General features: G+C 40.5%; 1 protein-coding gene across 1 annotated transcript in view; it reads right to left on the reverse strand.

The window, feature by feature from the left end:
• Positions 1-194: 194 nt before the first annotated feature.
• Positions 195-25,131, reverse strand: part of DCP1A (decapping mRNA 1A) — a 33,457-nt gene continuing 8,520 nt past the window's right edge. Inside the window, exons 4-10 of the mRNA XM_081316846.1 lie at positions 24,585-24,651; positions 14,841-14,964; positions 8,588-8,698; positions 6,026-6,778; positions 5,495-5,560; positions 4,581-4,796; positions 195-926 (exon numbers count right to left, since the gene is read on the reverse strand). Coding sequence (XP_081172972.1) covers positions 846-926; positions 4,581-4,796; positions 5,495-5,560; positions 6,026-6,778; positions 8,588-8,698; positions 14,841-14,964; positions 24,585-24,651 — 1,418 coding nt within the window. The 3' untranslated portion in view covers positions 195-845. The remainder of the gene's footprint in view (positions 927-4,580; positions 4,797-5,494; positions 5,561-6,025; positions 6,779-8,587; positions 8,699-14,840; positions 14,965-24,584; positions 24,652-25,131) is intronic.

Genomic DNA, 25,131 nt, shown 5'->3' on the forward strand with positions numbered 1-25,131 from the left:
CAAGGCTTATCCACAGGATATAGTCAACTTATGACAGCTCATTATTTGTGTAAATTATTCAAATTGCTAATAAAGAATCTCAGATAAAGGGTATGACTGACTGATGAGAACATAAGAAGTTTGAAATGATCATCTCAGCGTCCCAAATTCTTTATTAGCAATTTGAATAATTTACACACACACACACACACACACACACACATATATATACACACACACATACATACACACACACACACACACACACACACACACACATATATATGACAAAGCATACTGAATGTATTGTTCAAAGGAAATCATATTTCATATATTCCTAGTAAAAGTAATGCATATTCTGCATACAGACAAACCAATTCATGGTTGATAGGACCCAGAGGTCATCCCATTGCCATGTTAAGGCTAAAAGCAGAAATGTTATACTGCATGTCCATTTTTTCATGAAGCCTTAGAAATATTCTCCTAAACTCTTCCATGGCTCCTTAAATTTGAAGCTGGTTTCACAACTGTTGATGTTCTTCATCTAGTTATCCTGAACATTCAGGGTGTATATGGTAAAGAATTACATCAAATATTTGACACTGCTTCAAACAATAAGAAAAATGTGCTGTTAAACATAAGACCATATTTCCCATACAGAAATAAAATCCTGCTGGTAACTGGTCACAGTGAAACCACACCATTTCTTAAAACATTATTTATACAATATTTCTAAGGAACAGTATTCCTTGGAGGCTTAAAAAGACTTCACAAACTCAAAAAAAAGTTTTTAAAATATAAGAGTTGTACAGAAGAGGCATGTTTCTGAAGCAGATAGGTGGTCAGTAGGATTCAATTCACTGCAGTTATAGCTTGATGCTATCAGTATCCTTGGTCAAGACTTGTAAATAGACTTCATGTAGAGTATTAAGAAAATTTGCATCATTCTGAGAGAGAGAGAGGAAAAAAAGAATATAATCAGGTCAATGAGATAAATGCTTCATAATATCACTTGTAAATAAATACATATTTGCATTGTACAGTCTGGGAAACACATTTAATGAACAAATTGAAGAATTCAGATGGTCAAAGAAGAAAGAAACAAGAACAAAGCTTTTACCAGCAATGATACATAGCAATGCTGTCAAGACTGGATTTTGAGACAGAGGCACAAGACCCATCCTTCAGACAAATGAGCGGGAAAACTTGCAATTCAGCATAAATAGATTACATGTTTTGAAATCTTACACAATACTTGAATTGTATCAGTGTTATACTAGTAACTAGTACAAGATATGCCACTCGGACAATAGTTTGTACAATAAACAAAATCTAATGAATGAAATGAGCATGATTTATGTAAGCACATGCAGAATATTAAATTCCATACATTTGCAGCAATAAAATATTTGCCCATCAGAATATTCAATATATCTTTTCTTCCCAATCACAGAATGAACAATAACATTATACAAAATGCAAAATTTAAAAATAAAATATTTATGCCTGTGTGTACTACAAAATATAATAGTGTGTTTATGTATATGTATATGTATAAACTAATGGTAAACAGCTTTTACAAAGAACATTAGTGGGTAAGATCTATGTAAGGGATGACAGTAAGTATGCAAGACATGGTGTGATTTTATTTTGATTAGCAAATTTTCTAAGATGATGGTTGAAAAAGAAATATCAGAAAAAGAAGTTAATTAGGATTCCTGAATCACTATTGCCTAATATTGCATAATTGTTTTCAGTATCCTGCATACCTGATCAGAAAGCCATCTTAGATCATAATCAAGCTTTAGATCCATTTTTAGATCGTAATAACTCATCATCCCAAATTGTATACTTGGATTAATGATATTTTGCAAAATTTAAAGAAATCTGAATTCTGTTAATCCTTCCCAAAATTAAGAATTTTGGTTTTTTCTATGTTCAGAATTTTTTCATTTAATTATTTTCTGATGTTTAAAAATAAAAAAACTACAAACATGTTTTTACATGTTATATCTCTGGAGATGGATCATTTTGCACATACCCAATTTATATATAGTTCTGTCAAATAAATTCTGTCAAATAAATATTACTGAGCTAAGCCAGGATTGCACTAGAAATTCTAATAATTAAAACAATTTCCTTTATAAATATGGTTACTAAGTTTTTAACAGATATTCTGGACCATAGATTACTATTTGTACACTGATTATTGTGCATTCACACAGGCTGACTTTTTAAAGACTATCAATATTCTGGTGGTATTCTTTTTAACCTACTTAACTGCTTTGTAATTAAAATTCAAAGAACACTGAATTCAGTTACATCCAGTGAAACATTTATTCACTCTAGTATTTTTTCTGTACCCTGCCATTTTTGCTGCATTGTAATTAAGCTTCAACAATAAATATTCTCTGAATTATTCATATTCATAATTAGCCTTGGAAAAGATCTTGCACATCCTAGACCGACAAGTTCTACGACAAAACAGAAAATACAGATTTTTTTCCCTTTTTCCCCCATGGACCTTGATTGTCAAAAGGAGTAGGGTTTTGATGAACAAAAAAGGTACACAACACATAAGGCAAGCAGTCTAAATCTCAATTTAAGCAATGCAAAGTATATCCTCAAAACAATGGACAGGAATCTGAAAAAAAATGACTACTTTTATTACAATATAAAATTGCTAACAGTTCACTCTGTTCAGAAAATGTTTCTCTCTTCAAAGTCAGCAAGATTTTTGTTTTAACAGTGGTCGCGAAGAAAAAAAGAAAGAGCAGGCTCTGCACAAAACTGGTAGCAAAATTGATTATATGAGCTAACATGGAATCGTTTCAATGTTATTACTAGGGTACTGTATTTCAGTGAATTGCTATTTTTACACCTGTATACAATGTTTACCAATATCGGAGTAAAGAAGAACTAAAATGTACTAATGTAGCACTAAACATTGGTATCTTGGTTGATGACAAAGAAGAGAATACAATTTTGGATCTTTTGGTTCCCTTCCAGTTAGGTTCAAGCTGGGCATGGGACTGAAACAGCAGGGATTATATTTATAGATGAATTCTGGTGGGAATGGAATGGGCATACATTTTTGTTCTCTCCTTGATCTTTTAGTAGCTTTCTGTACCATCGACCATGGTATCCTTCTACATTAGCTGTGGTGCTCAGAAGTTGGGAGCCAGAGTTATTTATGGTTCTCCTCCTTCCTATAAAGTCAGTTCTAGTCAATGTTGATGGGAGGAAAAGTCTATCCCACCACCCCTCTTGTGTAGGGTGCCTCAGGACTTGCTTTCCCCCTCACTCCTGTTTATTATTTATTAGAAAGTTATTGGAGTAGATCAATTTGGCAGGGTAACTGGCAAGATAATTTTTAATAGTTCATGTTAAAATATAATCTGATTCATAATACAGATTATGAATCTGTATTCATAATATGTAACAGGTGGTAGCTGACTCAACAGCAGTAACTGTGAGAGGAGTCTAGGAGTCCTAGTGGACAACCATTAAGTATGAGCCAGCAGTGTATTGTAACTGCAAAAAAAGCCAATGCCATTCTAGGCTGCATCAACAGATAGTATCAAGATCATATTGAAGTACTAGTACTGCGTTAAAGACCACACTTAAAATACTCCATCCAGTTTTGGTCGTCATGATACAAAAAAGATGTTGAGACTCTAGAAAGAGGGAAGAAAACAGCAGCAAAGGTGATCAGGGATCTGTAGGCTAAAGCATGTAATGAACGGTTGTGAAAACTGGGTATGTCTAACATAATGAAGAGAAGGACTGGGGTGACATGATAGCAGTCTTCCAGTATTTTAGGAACAGTCACAGAGAAGGTCGACCTATTCTCCAAAATACCTGAAGGACAACAAGTAACAGATGGAAGCTTATCAAAAGGAGATAAAACCTAGAATTAAGGAGAAATTTCCTGTCAGTGAGAACAATTAATCCGTGGAATGGCTTGCCTCCAGACCGCTGTGGGTGATCCATCATTGCTGGCTTTTAAGAAGAGACTGGACAGCCATTTGTCTGGAATTGGCATAGGGTCTCCTGCTTGAGAAGGGAGTTGGACTAGAAGACCTCCAAGGTCCCTTCCAACTCTGTTATTCTGTTAAATGTGGCCCAGTAGCCGAATGCCTGAAGTGTAGTCATGTGACCATGGGGGTTACTGTCTGAATCTGGGTCATACATACCTCCAGGTAGGTCTGCTGGAATTTGGAATGGTTGCTAAGTATGGGGACGTAACTCAAGGACTGCCTGTACTGAAAATAATATTATTCATTTTTCAGTTGAAGCTTATATTTTAAAATAATTTGCACATGGTGAATTAATATTGCAATGATATCAAGATACCATGAGCATTATGCTTAAGCCTCCCAGAATCGCTCTGAAATGAGACGGGTGGCAAATAAATTTAATAATAAATAAAAAAATATGACTGCTTCCAAAAGCAAGTAATTTCCCCTGCTCTATGGACTTCCAATAATCCACACCTCTGGAAGTCAAGGGGAACCAGCTCCTCCTCCTATATTTATAGAAGCAGCTCCATCAACAATGGGTTCTGCATACTGCTTGTTATCTTAAGATAGTAACTGTACCTTTATTAGATGTATCAAAGTTTGCTGAAGTTGAGATCTACTGAGTACCGTTGGAGGTAATGCCTGAACATCTGTACCAAGTGTCACCGGAGAAGGTGAGCCAACTTTGTTTTCAATTTCAGAGGATTTCATAGTGGACTGTTCAAACACACTAGGTGAAAGAAGGACAGAAGGTACAATTGTAGTTGCTGTGGTCGCAAACTGTGTAGAAGCAACCTAAAAAAAAAAACAACAACAAATTTTGAGAATCCGTATTGTTTCAAAGAACACTGTATAAATCCAGTTCCCATAATGTTAAGTCGATTACTTCCATTATTATCAGAACAGAAAGAAGTTGCAGAGATTCCCAATTAAAACGAAAAATGTCAAGTGACCGGTCTGAAAGTACATAACAAAAATTAAACAGATCAAGCAAGCTTAAAGAACCTCTTTGAGGACATAATTAAATGAATTCAAATTATGCAAATTTTATTGATGCTTCAATTGAAAGACTATTATGTTGCCATTTATAATATGGATGGTATTTTCTCGAGTTTATTTAAAAAGTACACAATCTTACAAATAAAAGGTACTAGGATATACTCAGGCAATAGAAAGCATTAAGGGAAAATACATATGAATATAGTTAGCTGCAACCATTTTATGAGCTGCATACAAAGAGCATTTTTTGATTGTAGCAAGAAACTTGCTACTTCAAGAAAAGTATTATTATTATTATTCCAACAGAGTATATTAAAGTTGTAACAACACTTATTACATGTCTGATGGAATCAGATATTCTTTAGAACAGCAAAACCCTAGCAGACAAATAAGTTTGTTTCGTATATTCAGCTTCAACTAATTAATTATTAAGAGGCTGAAGAGGAAGTTTTTCTATGAAGGCAATGTTACAATGCCTGGCTTTTAATATGTACCTGGTTTGCTTTTGACAACACTTTAGGATTTGGAAATGTTTCAGGCTCCTTACTCTGCTGTGTAACCTACAAATTTAAAATGAAAATGAAGTATTTTATGTACAATTTCTTTCTTGCAGATATAGTACTATTCTGAAATAGCCAATCCCACCAAACACACATATACGCACACACTTTTTTTTTATCCAAGTCATCAACACCGAATTTGTTGTATTACCAATATTATACATACACTGTACATTCATTCATACATACATACACACATAGTTTTTCTGACTGAATCAGAATCAAGTTTAATGAGAATTTTCAAAGCCCAATTCCAAAGATATGTAGCGCTGTAGCTCAAAACAGCGCGTTAATTGAACTTGTGGCTGATATAGAAGATCAAGAGAAGGGCATCCGTCATTCAAAATGAAGAAATTATGATGGCATTTTCAGACACAAGAAAGACCATGGCATAATGACACAGGAGCCATTATCAGCAATGACTTACAATTTCACAAGAAATTTATTCACATCCAAATAACCTACCTGATAGGGATGAATGACTTTACCAGTCAAAGCCTGTTGTTTGATGTGGGATTCCTTGAAACAATCTGGTGTGGCCAGTTGACTAATAGCAGAAGCAGCATTTGGTGCTGCTGCGGGTTTAATAAGAGATTGCTGCATTTGGTCATGTTGCGGTGTCAACCTGAGTTTCTGAAGAAGATCTACACTGGGAAGTGATGTGTTTGAAGCATCTCCTGTATTTGGCAAAGTCACTGATGTTAGGAATTGGTTTTGAACAGAACTTACATTTTGTGTACTGTGGTTCATATCACACAATGGCTGATTCACAAGTGAAGGTATTTGCTTGGTAGTCTGCTGCATGACTTGCGTTACATTGTTGTTTGCATTGATATTCTGCAGCACTGGACCACAAGGTGCTTCTGTTGCCAAAGTCGAATTAAGGATAGGACTTAAATGTACATTATAGTTTGAAACTTTATTTACTTCAGGTTGTAAAACTGAAGGTGATGAAGTTAGTACAGTTGGTACACATTCCTGTGGTAATAAAGTCAAAGAGTTATTTTTGAGGCTTGGAGCGTCTAGCTTCCCCAGAGGCTGATGGATTACTGTTGATTGTTCAAATGAAAAGGGTAAAAGCAAATTGTGTTCTCTGCATGAGGTATCAGTTTTCTCTATCCTCTCTGGATTGGAAATGGGAGCTGTGGAGTTTTCCTTTGGTAATGAAGTTCCAAATAATTCTTCCACTGTTAGATGTTTAGGGATGGACTGACATGACTAGGAAAAAAAGTTTAGAACTTACTTTAATACAGAATGCACACATTCACTTCCTTGCATGCAAATGAATGCCAAAGTGCTAACTTTTTAAAACAGATTGCTACAAAGCCATCTAGTAAAGCAAAAGCATTACTGTATTCAAGTGAAGCACATTTTCCCAATACCAACAATAATCATCAATTCTTGTCTGTCATTCAATCTATCTCACCCTAAATATATGTGCAACCCATTTAAAGTAAACAATCATAAAATGCATAGTAATAGGGAAACCTATTTATCAAAAACTCATCGCTACAAAAAGAATGCAACATACCAATATACAGGCAGTCCTCGACTTATGTCCACTTGTTCAGTGACTGAAGTTACAACCACTGCAGCACGCCCAGTCACGTGAACACGATTCAGACTATTTACAAACACAGAAATGCTTCCAACTCATCCCCACCTGTCTATCTCTACACACACACACACACACACACACACACACACACACCTCCGATCTATGCCCTTTTGGCTTTCCTCAACTTCAGCCCCATTGCCACCAATGAAAAATGCTGCGCCAAAAGCCCCAGTTGCCCCCAATGCCAGTGCTCCACAGGACCTGCCACACATGGATGACCTTCTCCACTGTTGTGGCCCCAACCCCCGAGCCTGTCCTACCCGAGGAAGAGGACTCTGAGGATGATGGGGAGGAACTGGCAAGGCCTCCCTCTCCGGGACCCTCCCCTCTGGCAAGGCCTCCATCTCCATCTGAAGGCGGACAGGAGCAGTCTGATTAGCCAGGCTGGGAGTGAGCCAGAGCAGCTGCAGCAGATGGAGAGTAGCGGAGATGAATCATGGCTAGATGCCCGAGCCAAGCGTTTACAGCAGCGTAGGAAGAGGAGGGTCAGGGATTAGCTGAGTCACTGAGCCACACCCCACAAGGTACAAAAGGGGGTGTGGCTGCTCTCAGGACTTTGTGACGAACAATAATTTAATCAACTTCTGGTCACATCTTTGGAATTGTGTCGGATTTACTACCTGTTTGAAACCCTGGCCTGAATTCTTGACAACGCTTCTGTACTTTTGTTTCTGTACTGTTTGCTTGGACTCATTTTGAGTAATTGTTTGGAAGTTATCTCATTCCAGCTGACACTTGTAACAAGTCTATTTTGGCTGACTGTATTTTGCTGCCAAGGCCTTATCAGAAGGCAATTACTAAAGCCTGAGGAATTAACCCTTGCTAATCATGCCTGCTTGTCTGTCTGTTTGTACCCGGGGGGGGGGGAACAGAACATCCACTTTCCTCCTGTTGCTGCCAAAGCACACACAGTTTGGCCCGTCGCTTGCGTAGCCCACTTCCCAGTGGGCTGCGGCCTGATGGTTGGGGACCCGATATAGGTGATATTCACATTTAGAATGAGGACAAAAGTAACAAGGTAGTCCTCGTGTTACGACCACTATTGAGCCCAACATTTCTGTTGCTAAGCAAAACATTAATTAGGTGAACTTTGCCCCATTTTACAACCTTTCTACAGTTGTACTACAGTTGTTAAGTGAATCTGGCTTCGCCACTGACTTTGCCTGTAAGAAGGTTGCGAAACCGCAACCATCATAAATATGAGTTAGTTGCCAAGTGTCTGAATTTCTGATCACATGAACACGGGGATGCTGCAACGGTCGTTAAGTGTGAAAAATAATCATGAGTAATTTTTTTCAGTGCAGTCACTAAATGAACTGCTGTTATTCGAGGACTACCTGTACTTCCATTTAAAATAGCATTTTATAAGGATAAAAAGGCAGCTCTCATGGGATCTGATTTTAACATACATGATCTTGGACTTGTAGCATCGGTGTTTCATATTCAGATGCTTCTGTATTTTCAGTTTTTGTAAAATTTCCACTCTCTTGAGTCCCTGAAATTAAGTCACTCTTCTGATTCTAAAAGAATAAAAAGGAAAGAAACATTATTTTTAAATTACAGTTTGGACTGAATAAGATAATTATGATTTATGGGAATACCTTTAGCAGATTTCAGCAAGCTTTCTTCCTTGGATTGTGATCATGTGACCATGGGGAAACTGCAATGGTCATTAGGTGCGAGAACCATTTGTAACTCTTTTTTAGCACTGCTGTAATTTCAAATGGTTGCTAAACAAATGATGATAAGTCGAGGACTATCTGTATACAGATACCATTTCAAGAGTCATCCATTTTTCCCTTCTTATCTTTTTTTAAAATAACAATCTTGCCTGATGGCTAATGGTCCTGCCATTGTAAATTTTGGATGTTATTTAGCCAATTGTTAGCTGTTGTTAGAGGCTTACATCACATGGTTTGTTTTAACCATGGTGTGAATAATAAATGTGCTATCTGGCTCCACATAACATGCTCATACAAAATATGAATTAACTATGTTGTTATATTATGATGATGTGGCAAACAAATTACTTTGTTTCCCAAGTGTTTAATGAAACCTTTTATGAAAATTTTCAAAAACTAAAACTAATAATAAAATTAATTCCAACTACAGAACTACTTTAAACTTAGGAAAGAAGAAAACTGTTTCCAAAAAAAAACATGCCGACTGCAAAAACATTATAAAATTATCCCAGCATGTTCCCAATGTGTTTTCACACATAAGGCAAAGATATTAATATTAAAATAAATAAATGATTTAGTTTTATGCCTCAAATGATCTGCAAAGTTAACACATTTATTTCAGAAGTGAACTGACAAAATTTGCAATCATAGAGAAAAACATCATTTTTTACATCACTCTATGAAGATAGCCCAAATATAAAAAGTGAATAACAAATGTAAGGATGCAAAGCCAATTACAGTCATTTAACACAGAGCACACCATTAAATGTGGATTGTGGACTGGATATTTCTTTTCTAGGGGTTTTTGTGCTGGCAGGTTGACATGCATTTTTAGAACTGAGGTAATTCTAGTTCTGTGCTACATGTGCTTAGAGAAATGTAGATGTAAATGTAGAAAGTTTTTTTTATTACCACTGTGGGAGATGAATATATAGTCTCCTCCTCATATAACAAGATGAGGTTGGAGCAAACCTGAGATAGGCCCCATAGTAGTGATTTAAAACAAAGCTTTAACTTGAACTCGGGTATATGTGGAAAGTTATGTTCAGCAGAAGGTCAGTAAAAAGTCAGCAAAAGTCAGCGGACCATCAGGCTACAGTCTTAGAATGAGAAAGGGTATAAAGGGTTGGTACTGGACCTGATTGATTTGCCATTGGCCTATAGCTGTCCATTTGGAGTCTGCTATGCCATACGGTCCTCATTGCAATGGGTTGTTAATGTAAGTGATGTTATGCTATTATGCTATGTTCCAATTACAAAAATAAACCTCTGAATTTTAAAGTAAGAATTATTGTTTTGTGTTGCTGTCTCTTGTCTTTTCCATTGGGTTTTTCCACGACACCGTGATGAGCGAGATATTACAAAAGAATTTAAATCAATTGCTGAAATGCATTTCACCATAAACAACACAATATAGAGATCTGTAAACAAAACTTTCACAGATAGCATGAAATATTAATAGGAATTAGTAGGGACCAGGAACTTGCAACTGAGACCAGGACTGCCATTTGCTAGGGATGTGGTCAAAAAACTTGACACCACAGGACACTGCTTAGCGATAACCCAGGCAATGCCACTAGTCATCATAGCCCAAGATGCACGGCTCTTTAAGTGGGAAGCTGAGGAAGTTCCAGGTAAGGAGTAAAGCCCTGGGAAGACAGGCACAGGCCACAATGAAGTCAGGGAAGGAGGTGCTCAGTGCGGTGTTAGCTCAGAAAGGCCTGGGGTGCATCTGTGCAACTAGCAGGGAGGCTGTTGAAAAAGGCCATGGGAGTGTGTGTGTGTGTGTGTGCATGTGTGCATCATAGGGGGGCCTTGGGAAGAAGGCACAGGGTGTATAGTGAGGGGAAAAAATTATTTGATCCCCTGCTGACTTTGTACGTTTTTGCCCACCAATAAATAAATGATTGGTCTATAATTTTAAAGGTAGGTTTATTTTAACAGTGAGAGACAGAACAACAGAAAAATCCAGAAAAACGCATTTCAAAAAAGTTATAAATTGATTTGCATTTGAATGAGTGAAATAAATATTTGACCCTTTCGCAAAACACGATGTAGTACTTGGTGGCAAAACCCTTGTTGGCAATCACAGAGGTCAGATGTTTCTTGTAGTTGGCCACCAGGTTTGCACACATCTCAGGAGGGATTTTGTCCCACTCCTCTTTGCAGATCCTCTCCAAGTCATTAAGGTTTCGAGGGTGACGTTTGGCGACTCGAACCTTCAGCTCCCTCCACAGATTTTCTATGGGATTAAGTTCTGGAGACTGGCTAGGCCACTCCAGGACCTTAACATGCTTCTTCTTGAGCCACTCCTTTGTTGCCTTGGCCATGTGTTTTGGGTCATTGGCATGCTACAACACCCACCCATGACCCATTTTCAATGCCCTGGCTGAGGGAAAAAGGTTCTCACCCAAGATTTGATGGTACATGGCCTTGTCCGTCATCCCTTTGATGCGGTGAAGTTGTCCTGTCCCCTTAGCAGAAAAACAACCCTAAAGCATAATGTTTCCACCTCCATGTTTTGACAGTGGGGATGGTGTTCTTGGGGGAATAGGCAGTATTCCTCCTCCTCCTCCAAGCATAGAGAGTTGAGTTGATGCCAAAGAGCTCAATTTTGGTCTCATCTGACCACAACACTTTTAGCCAGTTCTCCTCTGAAGCATGCAGATGTTCATTGGCAAACTTCAGATGGGCCTGTACATGACTTTCTTGAGCAGGGGGACCTTGCAGGCACTGCAGGATTTCAGTCCTTCACAGCGTAGTGTGTTACCAATTGTTTTCTTGGTGACTATTTTCCCAGCTGTAGTTCTGGGCTGATTCTTCACCATTCTCATGATCATTGAAATACCACAAGGTGAGATCTTACATGGAGCCCCAGACGGAGGGAGATTAAGTTATTTTGTATTTCTTCCATTTGTAAATAATTGCACCAACTGTTGTCACCTTCTTACCAAGCTGCTTGGCGACAGTCTTGTAGCCCATTCCAGCCTTGTCCCTGACATCCTTGGACAGCTCTTTGATCCTGGACATGATGCAGAGTTTGGAATCTGATTGATTCCTTTTGAGATTAGGGACACTCCCTTTAAGAAAGTGCTTCTAATCTCAGCTCATTACCTATATGACCCGGTGCAGATCCCAGTGGGCTCCGTGGTTTTCCGCGGAGCTCAGGGAGATGAAGCGTCGGAGATGGGGCCTAGAGAGCTGTTGGAGGTCCAGCCGGTCTGAATCCGACTGATTGCGGCTAAGGTCCTCTATGAGGTCTTATCTCGCGGCGATGAGGACGGCAAGGTCTAATTACTTTGCTACCCTCATCGTGTCCGCAGATAATCGCCCAGCCGCCCTGTTTAGGGTGACTCGCTCCCTCCTTAATCAGGAGGTGAGGGAGGAGCCCCTGCAGGGTCGTGTCGAGGAGTTTAGCCAACATCTGTCGGACAAAATCGCTCGTATCCGGACCGGTTTGGACTCCGACTGGGCAGAGTCTGATGGTGAGGACATGGGTAGTCTTGGTGATGTCATCTGGGAGGAGTTCGATCCTGTGACTCTGGAAGAGGTGGACAGGATTATGGGGAGGCTGAGCTCCACCACGTTTATTGGACCCGTGTCCCTCCTGGCTGGTTTATTCGGCTCAGGAGGGGACATGAAGCTGGCTTCAGGCAGTGATAACTGCTTCTTTGAGTGAGGGCAGTTTTCCCACCGCCTTGAAGGAGGCGGTGGTGAGACCCCTCCTCAAGAAGCCTGCCCTGGACCCAGCTGTTTTAAACAACTATCGTCCGGTCTCCAACCTTCGCTTTCTTGCGAAGGTTGTTGAGCGCGTGGTGGCGCATCAGCTTCCTTTGTTCCTGGAGGAAGCTGATTATCTGGACCCGTACCAATCGGGCTTCAGGCCCATGTACAGCACGGAGACGGCATTGGTCGTGCTGGTGAATGATCTCTGGCGGGCTCGGGACAGGGGTTGTTCCTCTGTCCTAGTCCTATTAGACCTCTCAGCGGCTTTTGATACCATCGACCATGGTATCTTACTGCGGGGTCTCAGGGGGTTGGGAGTGGGAGGCACCGTTTTACGGTGGTTCTCCTCCTACCTCCTGGGACGTTTGCAGTCGGTGTTGGCAGGAGGGCAGAGGTCGGCCTTGAGGCCTCCAATTTGTGGAGCTCCTCAGGGGTCGGTCCTCTCGCCTCTCCTGTTCAACATCTATATGAAGCCGCTGGGTGAGATCATTTGTGGTTTTGGAGTTGGGTATCATCAATATGCTGATGATACCCAGCTGTTCATCTCTACCCCAAACCACCCCAGTGATGCCCTTGATGTGATGTCCTGTTGCCTGGAGGCGGTTCGGGTCTGGATGGGGAGGAACAGGCTTCGGCTCAACCCCGACAAGACTGAGTGGCTGTGTGTGCCGGCATCTCGGGAAATTCAGATTATTCCATCTCTAACCATGGGGGGTGAGATATTACCCCCCGTAGATAGGGCTCGCAACTTGGGTGTCCTCCTAGACTCACAGCTCTCTTTGGAAGATCATATAGGAGCTTTGACTAGGGGGGGCCTTCGCCCAGGTTCTCCTGGTGCGCCAGTTGCGGCCCTATCTGAACCGAGATGCCTTGCGTACAGTCACTCATGCGCTCGTGACCTCCCGTTTGGACTACTGCAATGCCCTCTATATGGGGCTGCCCTTGAGGACTACTCGGAGGCTTCAGCTGGTGCAGAATGCAGCCGCGCGAGTGGTGGTGGGGGTTTCCCGATATTCCCATGTAATACCTCTACTCCGCGAGCTGCATTGGCTTCCGGTTGCCCTCCGGGTAAGATTCAAGGTGCTGGTAATGACCTATAAAGCCCTAAATGGCATGGGTCTGGATTACTTACGGGAGCACCTGCTGCCGGCATCAACTTCCCTTCGTCCAGTGCGCTCCCACAGAGGGCCTCCTTAGGGTGCCATCGGTCAAAGAGTGTCGACTGGCGACCCCCAGGGGGAGGGCGTTCTCTGTGGGTGCGCCAGACCTTTGGAACCGTTTACCGGTTGAGCTCCGGATGGCTCCCGACCTTTGCTCCTTCCGACGTGACCTAAAAACATACTTATTTGAACAAGCCGGCCTGGTCTGATGGGTTTGGGGTATTTTAATATTAATTGCATTAATTTTTATTGGAATTGGGGTGTATTATTTAATTCTTTTTTAACTTTTGTACATTGTATTTTTATTGTATTTGCCCTGTACACCGCCCTGAGTCCTTCGGGAGAAGGGCGGTATAGAAATTAAATTATTATTATTATTATTATTATTATTATTATTATTATTATTATTATTATTATTATTATTATTATTATTATTATTATTATATAAAAGACACCTGGGAGACAAGAAATCTTGCTGATTGATAGGGGATCAAATTTCACTCATTAAAATGCAAATCAATTTATAACTTTTTTGAAATGCGTTTTTATGGATTTTTTGTGGTTATTCTGTCTCTTATTGTTAAAATAAATCTATTATTAAAATTATAGAGTGATCATTTCTTTGTCAGTGGGCAAATGTACAAAATCAGCAGGGAATCAAATACCTTTTCCCCTCACTGTACCTGTGTGTGCACAAGGAGGCTATTGAAAGGAGGTGTGAGTGGGGGAATCACAGAGAAATTGTAGATTTGCGCAATCTTCTTTGCTGACTTCTCATTGATGTTACTTGGAAGAAGCTGGCACAGAAGGTCACACATTGGTGTCCATGTTGTTGCAGGACACTGCAATTGGTTGTAAGTACAAGCTGAATGCCATGCAACTAAATTTTGCTCAGCTGTGAGGGTAGTGCTGGAACTTTGAATACTGATTTTAAGTAGTTCAGTAGCACTGCAGCTTCAAACAATTACTGAATGAATGGTCATAATTCAAGGACCTTTTCAAGCATATTTATGGGTAATTATTTTGCCTTTAAATACGTAAAATCCTAAAATTAGAACCTGGTCTTAAAATCATAATATGAACAATTTCCTTACCCGTTCATATTCAACCTTTGCTTTACTAAGCAACTCTAGGATATCTGTGCAACCATTAACCCGACTGACATTTTTTCTATCTTGTAATTGTTGCTGGGATCTCTGAGTTTCTTCCTGTACCACCCTATCACAAAAGAGAAAAAAAGACTACTTATATTTAGAATATATTTTAATATCATATACCCTTCTTGGAAAAGCATGATTTTAATGAAAGGAAGAGCACACACAACATGCAAGAACAAGATTAAATGTAATAGGCAGTATAGATTAATCACTATAAAGTATACATTATTTATTCCATTATACACTGATCTTTAATCTGCCCATTTTAATAAAAGGATTTACAAATTGCAATAAGCAACCATTTGCTCCGACTATGGTTTGCTGAATAAGCTAGTAATGAATGCCTTGATTCATAATACTGAGCCATAAACCACTGTACAACATATAACTACTTGTTTTATACACTGCATTAGAAACCTCATGAATGGGACTTCCGGTGGCTCCGCGGCGACGGAGGCAGCCTTCCCGGGCTGCCCGCGGCTCAGCTGAGTGATTTTCGCCCGAAACAGCGCCGATCAGCTGTTCGGGCGAATTTGAAGCCCCCTCCTCGGGAGAAGAGGAGGGGGTGAGGCCCCAGGTAGGGGTTGAGTTCTCCGGGGCCGCCTGAGCTTGCAGCTTGGGCGGCCGAAGGATTGAACTCCCCCGTAGCCTGGGTCGCTCCCAGCTGGCCAGCGCCTCTGCTCCTGACTTTATGGAGCAGAGCCAGGCGTCTGCGACCACCCCTGCCTGAGGGAAGGACTATGGAATAAAAAGAGCAGGCAGAGCGGTACAAGAGGAAAAGGTGAAGAGGATTATTTTATTCTACTCTCGAGCTTGATGGACTTTTTAAACTCTAAGTGAAAGTGCGTCACAATTGAAAGTAAAAGATGGCGGCTAAACCGCCCCCTAAAACTCTTCGGAGTGCTGGAACTTCCCCGGTGCAACAATCATCATTGCAGGCATTGCATCCTCCTGATGTAGTGACATCGAAGGACTTACAAGTTGCTCTTGAAAAACATACCCAGGTAATCTTGGAATCAATTTTGGAATCAATGGGTGATAAATTTGCACAGATGGAGGAGAAATTGAAGAAGTTGGAGGAGAGAATGGAGGAGAGGATGGAACAGAAGTACAGGGTGATGAAGGTAGACATTTTGTCTTCAGTGTATAAAGTGGCTGAATGTGTGGAAGATTTGGATGAAAAAGTTAAAGATTTGACTCAAAAGAATGCCATATTAGAAGCAAAAGTATTGGAGAATGAAGATTTAAGACACAAAATGGATAAAGAATTGAGTCTTGCTCAATATTTCCAGATGCAGTTTGCCATTAGAATCAGAGGTTTAAAGGAGAATATTAAGGAAGATCTAAAGCAGCTGGTTTCTGAGGCTCTCGAAGTGGTATTGAATCAGCCAGCATCTGAAATAAAAGGAGGCATGGATAAAGTGTATCGTGTGAACTCATGGATTGCTAGACAGAGAAAGTTGCCTAGAGATGTGGTGGTTTATTTTACAAAAAGGGAAATTAGAGATGAAGTTATACAAGCTGCCTATGATACTAAGGTCGTGATTGCTGATCAAGAAGTTCTGGTTCTAAAAGAAATTCCTCCAAAGATTTTAAGGAGAAGGAAGGATTTTACATTTCTTGTGCAAGAGCTCAAGCAACGAGATATAAGGTTCAGATGGGAGATTCCAGCGGGGTTGATGGTGATGCATGAAGGTAAAAGGTACCGTCTGGTCACTGTGATGCAAGCGCGTGATTTTTACAATAATGTTTTAAAAGCAACCCCATTAACACTTCTGGAAGCTGCAAAGGGATCTGGAGAAGGAGAATATCAAGAGGTTGAAGATGGACAGACAGAGGAGAATGGTGCTGGAGGAGATCAAGTTATAACACTTTTGGATGATCCCAGAGAACAGAGGGTGACGCGTGCTGCTTTAAAACGATCAAAAAAGATAAAAGAACAAGATCAGCAGAAGTCTATGGAACTTTCACAACGTACTTACAGTCAAGTAGTGGGAGGTGGGAAAAGATTTGGGTGAGGAATGTAAAATTTATACAAGTTTGAAATCTAAGAGAGAATTTTTATAAAATGTTTTATAGATGGTATTTAGATTTTAAAAAGCTAAGCATGTATCTGAATTATTAGCCTAAATGTTGGAAGTGTGGTGATAAAGATGTAATATATTTTCATATTTTCATATATGGTAGACTTGTAAAAAGGTCAAGGCTTTTTGGATAAAAGCCTGATGGAATATACTAAGTTGATGTTGAATTTAATTACGGGGATAGTACTGGAAAGAGGAACTGCTGACTATAGAGGAGTGGATTTTAAAGGTTTCTGACCTGGTCGAAATGGTGAAGATTTCGGCCTATTTGAAAGATTACTCGCAGGAACGTTATATTATGGAAGGGAGAAAATGGCTTGGGTTTATTCAGAACAAGTATAGGGTTAAGAAGTTTTATATTTGAATAAGTCTTCTTTCTTTGGTTTTTTTTTCCTATATTAGTTTTTTTATATATATTTATATATATTTAATATTACTAAGGTTTGTTTTATCCTATATAAGCTAGAGAGTGATAGATTTTAGAGTTTATGGTTGTTAGTATATGGTTGTTTATGATTGTTTTTTTATATATATACCTTGTATTTAGCTCTGGGAAGTCGGGGGGGAGGGGGGGAGGGGGGAGAGGAAGGGGGGGAGGGAGAAGGGGGGGAGGGGGGATTTTTTAAGGGAAAAATTGTATGTAAAACTTTTCAATAAAAAAAAGAAACCTCATGAATGTTTTCTTCACAATTTATTACAGACTTCAAAATAATTTGTTTACTACCTCCATTACAACTTAGCTGAATATATTGTTAACTTTGCTTTAAATATGTATAAACCACTTTAACAATACATTTGCCCAAAAATATAAACAATGCTTTAGAATAAAATAAAAAGAAATGCAATGTTTAAACTTTTCTCATTGATTCAGAATATTTTTACTAACTTAAAACAAATTGGCTCAAACAACTTGAAATGAAGACAAGAGTTAGGATATTAGGCTAGGACTGAGGAGACCCAGACTTAAGTCTACCCTCAATCATGGCTGATAATTTGGGCTAAACAATCTCTATCAGTCCAACCCATTTGATAGAGATGTTGCTATGGGGATAAAATGAAGTGAGATCCCCAGGTAAACTGTAATGGGGGAAAGGCAGGATATAGATCAAATTAGTATGACATACTAAAAGTAATGGATCAGGTTATCTATTTTTAAAAGAAAAAAAATGGTGCAGATTTTAGTCTTAAAAATAAAGCCAGGTAAGGATGCTATCAATCATTCTGGGTATATTTGGAATGGTGAGAATATGTAATATTAAAATATTGAATAACAATAAATTTAAAAATATTCTGCATTCTCACAAAATGGCTGCCATGGGAGAGAGCTAGCCAATTACTGTTATGATGAGGATACTTTCTCTAATATCAAAGATTAATAACTCTATTACAGTGTATATATGTATATGTATATGTATGTATGTGTGTGTATATATATATATATTATATATAAGAGCCATGTTGACACAGCGGTTAGAATGCAATACTCAGGCTAACTCACTGCTCACTCCAGGAATACCATCCTGAGCAGCTCAAGGTTGACTCAGCCTTCCATCCTTCCGAGATCTGTTGGGGGCAATATCCTGATTCTGTAATCTGCTTAGAGAGGACTATAAAGCACTATGAAGCGGTACATAAGTCTAACTGCTACTGCTATATCAATATGTCTTTGCCTTTTAGAGTGGGCAAAACAAATAAAGTACCAGGCTGCATTTTCTAAGGATTGTCTGTGAGCTTCTATGTACTTAAGATAAGTTATTTAAACAAAGATGACACTAAATGTGGGAACACTATGTTTGTAAAATCCACACTGGCTATCTGTAGTCTAAAACAAAATCTGAATACATCCATCTTCTGAATCTTAAGCCTACATTAGCTATAATGTGGATTATTTAACGTATTTTGCAATATAGTTGCTAAACTGCATGAAGGAATGCAAATGGACATTAAGCTGCATAAAACTTCTAATTTATAGCAAATTTCAAACAGCTTTAATTTGGACTAGGCGCTCCGACCCTTTGCCTTCGACCCAAGGTTCTGGGAGCGGGGATGTGCAGCCACCTGAGCTCCGACTGGTGTACTTGAATGCCAGGTCCGTTGCTAATAAGGCTCCCCTCGTCCGGGATTTAGTCGAGGGTGAGCAAGCGGACCTGGCCTGCATCACGGAAACCTGGTTGGGCCCAGAGGGTGGTATCCCCCTGGTTGATCTTTGCCCACCAGGCTTCCGGGTGCTACACCGGCCTCGGACTCAGGGTAGGGGTGGGGGAGTGGCTGTGGTTATGAGGGAGACCTTATGTCCGCAGGAGGCCACCGTTCCTCAGATAGTCGGGTGTGAATCTCTCTTATTGAGGTTTGGTCCCAGGGCGCAGTTGGGCTTGCTGCTCGTGTACCTTTCGCCTAGTCGCGTAGCAGCAGCCCTGCCTGAGCTTCTCGATATCCTCTCAGGGCTGGTGATTGAGTTTCCCAAACTTATGGTTTTGGGAGACTTCAATCTACCATCCCTGGGAGGAGCATCTGAGGTAGCTCGGGAGTTCATGGCTTCCATGACGGCCATGGACCTGACGCAGGTAATTCTTGGACCGACTCATGAGGGAGGTCACACCCTTGACTTGGTTTTCTTATCTGGTCGGTGGTTAGATGATCTTGGTGGGGGCTCCCCAATTGTTATGCCCCTGTCATGGACCGATCATCATCTCCTGCGGCTGGTCTTCCGTTTTGCCACTCCCCACCGTGGGGTTGTTGAGCCAACTAGATGGTTCCGCCCCAGACGCTTAATGGACCCTGAGAGGTTTCAGGCAGCGCTGGGGTCCCCACCTGCCTCCTCAGCTCACAGCTCGGCAGATGCCTTAGTGGAAGCCTGGGAAAGGACGGCCACGGAGGCACTTGACCGAGTTGTACCCTTGCGGCCCCTGACCCGGCGCAGATCCCAATGGGCTCCATGGTTCTCCGCGGAGCTCCGGGAGATGAAGCGTCGGAGAGAGCGTTTGGAGGTCCACCCGATCTGAATCCGACCGATTGCGACTAAGAACCCATATTAGGTCTTATCTCGCAGCGATGAGGGTAGCGAGATCTAACTACTTCGCTGCCCTCATCGCGTCCGCAGATAATCGCCCGGCCGCCCTGTTTAGGGTGACCCGCTCCCTCCTTAAATCAGGAGGTTAGTGGGGAACCCTTGCAGGGGCGGGCCGAGGAATTTAGTCAACATCTGTCGGACAAAATCGCTCGGATTCGGACCGGTTTGGACTCCGACTGGGCAGTATCGGACGATCAGGACATGAGCGGTCTTGTCAATGTCACCTGGGAGGAGTTCGATCCTGTGACTCCGGAGGAAGTGGACAGGATCATGGGGAGGCTGAGCTCCACCACATGTTTATTGGACCCGTGCCCTTCCTGGCTGGTTTATGCAGCCCGGGAGGGGACACGAGGCTGGTTCCAGGCGGTTATATCTGCTTCTCTGAGTGAGGGTAGTTTTCCCGCCGCCTTGAAAGAGGCGGTGGTGAGACCTCTCCTCAAGAAGCCTGCCTTGGACCCGGCTGTTTTGAATAACTTTCGTCCGGTCTCCAACCTTCGCTTTCTTGCGAAGGTTGTTGAGATTGTGGTGGCGCATCAGCTCCCTCTGCTCCTGGATGAGGCGGATTATCTAGACCCGTACCAATCGGGCTTCAGACCCGGGTACAGCACGGAGACGGCATTGGTCGCGCTGGTGAATGATCTCTGGAGGGCTCGGGACAGAGGATACTCCTCTGTTCTAGTCCTATTAGACCTCTCAGTGGCTTTCGATACCATCGACCATGGTATCTTGCTGCGGCGTCTCAGGGGATTGGGAGTGGGAGGCACGGTTTTTCAGTGGTTCTCCTCCTATCTCCTGGGACACTCGCAGTCGGTGTTGGCAGGAGGGCAGAGGTCGACCGCGAGGCCTCTCGCTTGTGGAGTCCCTCAGGGGTCGGTCCTCTCGCCCCTTCTGTTCAACATCTACATGAAACCGCTGGGTGAGATCATTCGTGGTTTTGGAGTTGGGTATCATCAGTATGCTGATGATACCCAACTTTTCATTTCGACCCCAAACCACCCCAGTGATGCCCTCGACGTGATGTCCCGGTGCCTGGAGGCGGTCCGGGTCTGGATGGGGAGGAACAGGCTTCGTCTCAACCCTGACAAGACGGAGTGGCTGTGCGTACCGGCATCTCGGGATATTCAGGATATCCCACCCCTCATTATGGGGGGTGAGTCTTTATCTCCTGTAGATAGGGCTCGCAACTTGGGAGTCCTCCTAGACTCACAACTCTCCTTAGAAGATCATATTGTAGCTGTGACTAGGGGGGTGTTCGCCCAGGTTCGCCTGGTGCGCCAGTTGCGGCCCTATCTAGACCGGGATGCCTTGCGCACGGTCACTCATGCGCTCGTGACCTCTCGTCTTGATTACTGCAACGCTCTCTACATGGGGCTACCCTTGAAGACCACTCGGAGGCTCCAACTGGTACAGAATGCAGCCGCGAGAGTTGCATTGGGAGTCTCCCGATACTCCCGTGTTACACCTCTGCTCCGCGAGCTGCATTGGTTACCAGTTGTCTTCCGGGTGAGGTTCAAGGTGTTGGTAATGACCTACAAAGCCCTCCATGGCATGGGTCCAGAATACCTTGGGGAGCACCTGCAGCCGGCGTCAACTTCCCTCCGCCCAGTACGCTCCCACAGAGAGGGCCTCCTCAGGGTGCCGCCGGTCAAAGAATGCCGACTGGTGGCCCCCAGGGGGAGAGCGTTCTCTGTGGGTGCACCGGATTTATGGAACCATCTTCCAGTTGAGCTCCGGATGGCGCCCGATCTCCGCTCCTTCCAGCGCGACCTTAAAACCTATCTTTTTAAACAAGCTGGCCTGGCCTGATGGGACGGGGTGGGATTTTTATTAACGACTTCAATTTTAAATTTGTATTATCTCTGGGCATTGTTTAATTATGTTTTAATAATCTAATTTTAACTTTTGTATCTAATTTTTATGTATTGCCCTGTTCACCGCCCTGAGTCTCTTGAGAGAAGGGCGGTATATAAATTAAATTAATAAATAAATAAAATAAATTACATAAACACACTGTATCATTAGATTTGTATGCTACTACATCACTGCAGGTATTATATATCATCAGATTGATAGAGTATCCCCAACAGTGAAAGTATGATTAAGAGTTTGAAGTACAGTCAAGGGAATCATATGTGTATTTTCATCAATTCCTCACACCAAATCTATCAATTACTAGTAGGGTTGTTATGAAACTTTCATACTGTCATATTCAATTTCAAAAAGAAATACTTCTAAAAATAAAAGGGCTTGTAGAAAACAACCCAAAATAAAAAAAACAAGTGGATTAACATTCTCCATTCCAAAGCTAAAATAAAAACTCAGGTACGATATATAGTGCAAAGGCAACATGTTACTCAAAAGGTCACTAACGCTGGTAATAAGAATAAATGACATTATTAAGAAAAATTAAAGTTACATTCAGAAAGAAACATTTCTTAAATTACAGATAAAATCACATGAAGATCCTTAATGTGCTGCTTTATGTGGAACCCTAAGAGTTGATTTTGACTTGATGGTACATAATCAACTGCAGGGCAGTTCAGGATCCTTGGTAGAAAGCAGTTAAATTGACATATAGAAAGACAAACCCTTCTGGAGAAAAATCAATATGGCTTCTGTAATAAATTCAATCTCACTAACCCTTTAGACATCTCTGAAAATCTCAAGAAAGTAATGACTCCAATCAGGTGACTTGTTTTCAAAAGGCTTTGGCAAATTCCTTCACCAAAAACTTACAGGGACATTATTTCCTAGTTAAAGAACAGTGTAGGAATAAATAGACAGTTCTCAAAATGGAAGAAAGCATATAAGGGTTTATACTGGGTTTTAGGTTCTTTATAGGTAAAATGAGGACCCAGATTGTTGGAGGCAATAAGCTGACTTTGTAATAATGCCGCTTGGGTGTGTGTGTGAAAGCCCTAACAAGCAGGCATATACATAGAATGAAGGCTACTGCTAAGCTTGTAAGCCACCCTGAGTCTTCGGAGAAGGGCGGGATATAAATGTAATAAAATAAATAAATATCTGGATGAACATAACACCAAACTATTTAGGATGATAAAAATACAAAAGGCAGCAAAACCTTTTAAATGATCTTATTAAACTGAACAGGCATTAAAATGATGAACTGTTTAATGTAATGAATACAAGATGGCCTTATATCCCAATGAGAATCATTTTGGATTGCACTGGGATATAAATGGAATATGCTGGGTAAGATTGTGATAGATAGCTTGATAAAATATTTCAGGTTATTTTGAAAAAGGCCAACTTCATCTCAGATGTAACGGATAAATTTAAAATACAGTTAACAGATAGAATAATGTGAGCTAGAAATAGTGACCAAATATACAGGCATATAACTACAAGCTTAAGTTATTTACATTACAAGCAAGGAATAGGTTAACTGGAATGGGCTTCTACATTAAATCTAATAACAATAACAATTTAGCAACACCTGATCAGGTACACACAGATCAAGTTGCTATTTTACTATACACTTATTGCAAAAGTTGTAAGGAGGAGGAAAAATGGAAGAGAAACTGACAGATTTATCTATGTTAAAAATGAACAGTTCTCTCTCAACAGAGGGGAAGGGATATGGCCCCACACCATTCATGCCCCTCTTAGCACCACACTATCCTCTCCTTTACAATGCAGCCCAGTCCCAACAGGTTTCTGCCATTGTTTGCATTCTGAATCAGGTGACCCTGAGGACAGATTAGATCTTAGGTTGTTTCAATGACCCTCAAGAGTGAATGTTAATGACTGGCCAAATGCAGAGAGTATAAATCCCTTCCTTTCCCCACCAGTTAGTTAGAACTGAAGAAGCTTTTTGGATGAGAAGTGAAACACCTTAAAGAAAAACCAGAAAGTCCAGTTGCCTTTAAAATAAAAGCACCTTTGGGGCAACCATGACCTGGGTGAATGAGAACCTCCATGGACAGTTCTTTAAATGATTTTGACTGAAAACAAGCATGTATTCCTTTAGAAAAACTTTGGTTACATATTTTTTGAAAAATCACAATATCCTTTATGTGCTAAATATCTGAATGTTTCCTGAGAATTCAAAGCATTATGACAATGCAGGAAAGTGAGGAACATCTGTATCTGGCGTTTTTAAGACTAAGTTGTTTGAAGTTACAATTTATATACCACTCCATTTCCAGAGACTATCAGAGCATTATATTAAGATTAAAAACATCAATATAATTATAAACAGTCATTCAGTGCTACCACTCATTGTGATTTTAAATTATCTCCCGCAGACATAAAATCATACCTTAGTTTCAAATGTGGGATACAGAATTACAATTTGACTATTTCTTCCAAACATTAAGTCACAATGTATTTTTGTCATAATGTATTATATTAAGTCATAATGCACCTTTAGAAGGTGAGAACAAAAAAAAACATGCAAAAAACAATTTTGCAGTGAGATGAAATAAAGCTAAAAATAACCTCAGCATGTTTATTCATTTTCTTTCAATTTTTATATTAAATTATATTTAAAAATTAGGTACTTACTTAGACATGAGTTTTGCTATTCGATGACAGTCATTCTTGTCATAAAACCAGATACTGTAAATTAACACTGGAAGATATTTGAAAGAAGGAAGTGATTATCTTTTTTAAAAAAAACTATTACAGGATGAATAAAAATGTAAAGCATCAGCAAAATGAATTATGTCAATCACTAAAAAGAGAAAAATATGAAGTATAACTGCTTGAGGAAGATTAGGAGGGTTAAAAACCAAAAAAATGTAAGGACTGAAGAAAAAGGATGAATGAAACAAAGGGAAGGAAGAAAAAAAAATCAGTTGGGAAGGGCAAGTGATTCAGTTCTAAACCAGAAAAGCATAAATATATGCCAAGCCAAATATATTTTTTTAAAAATCCTGAAGTATAGCCAATAAACAAAATAAACCTCCCTAAATATAAATATATAGTTATCACACAGCAATTTCTGGGTCGTAACACTAGTTTCAATCTGTTTTTTAAGAGACAAGTTATCCCATTGAACCATAAGCTTTACTTCCAACTAAGCATACAAAAACTATATATTATTTAGTAC

This window comes from Vipera berus (assembly GCF_964194415.1).
Source record: "Vipera berus genome assembly, chromosome: 2".
Lineage (NCBI taxonomy): Eukaryota > Metazoa > Chordata > Lepidosauria > Squamata > Viperidae > Vipera > Vipera berus.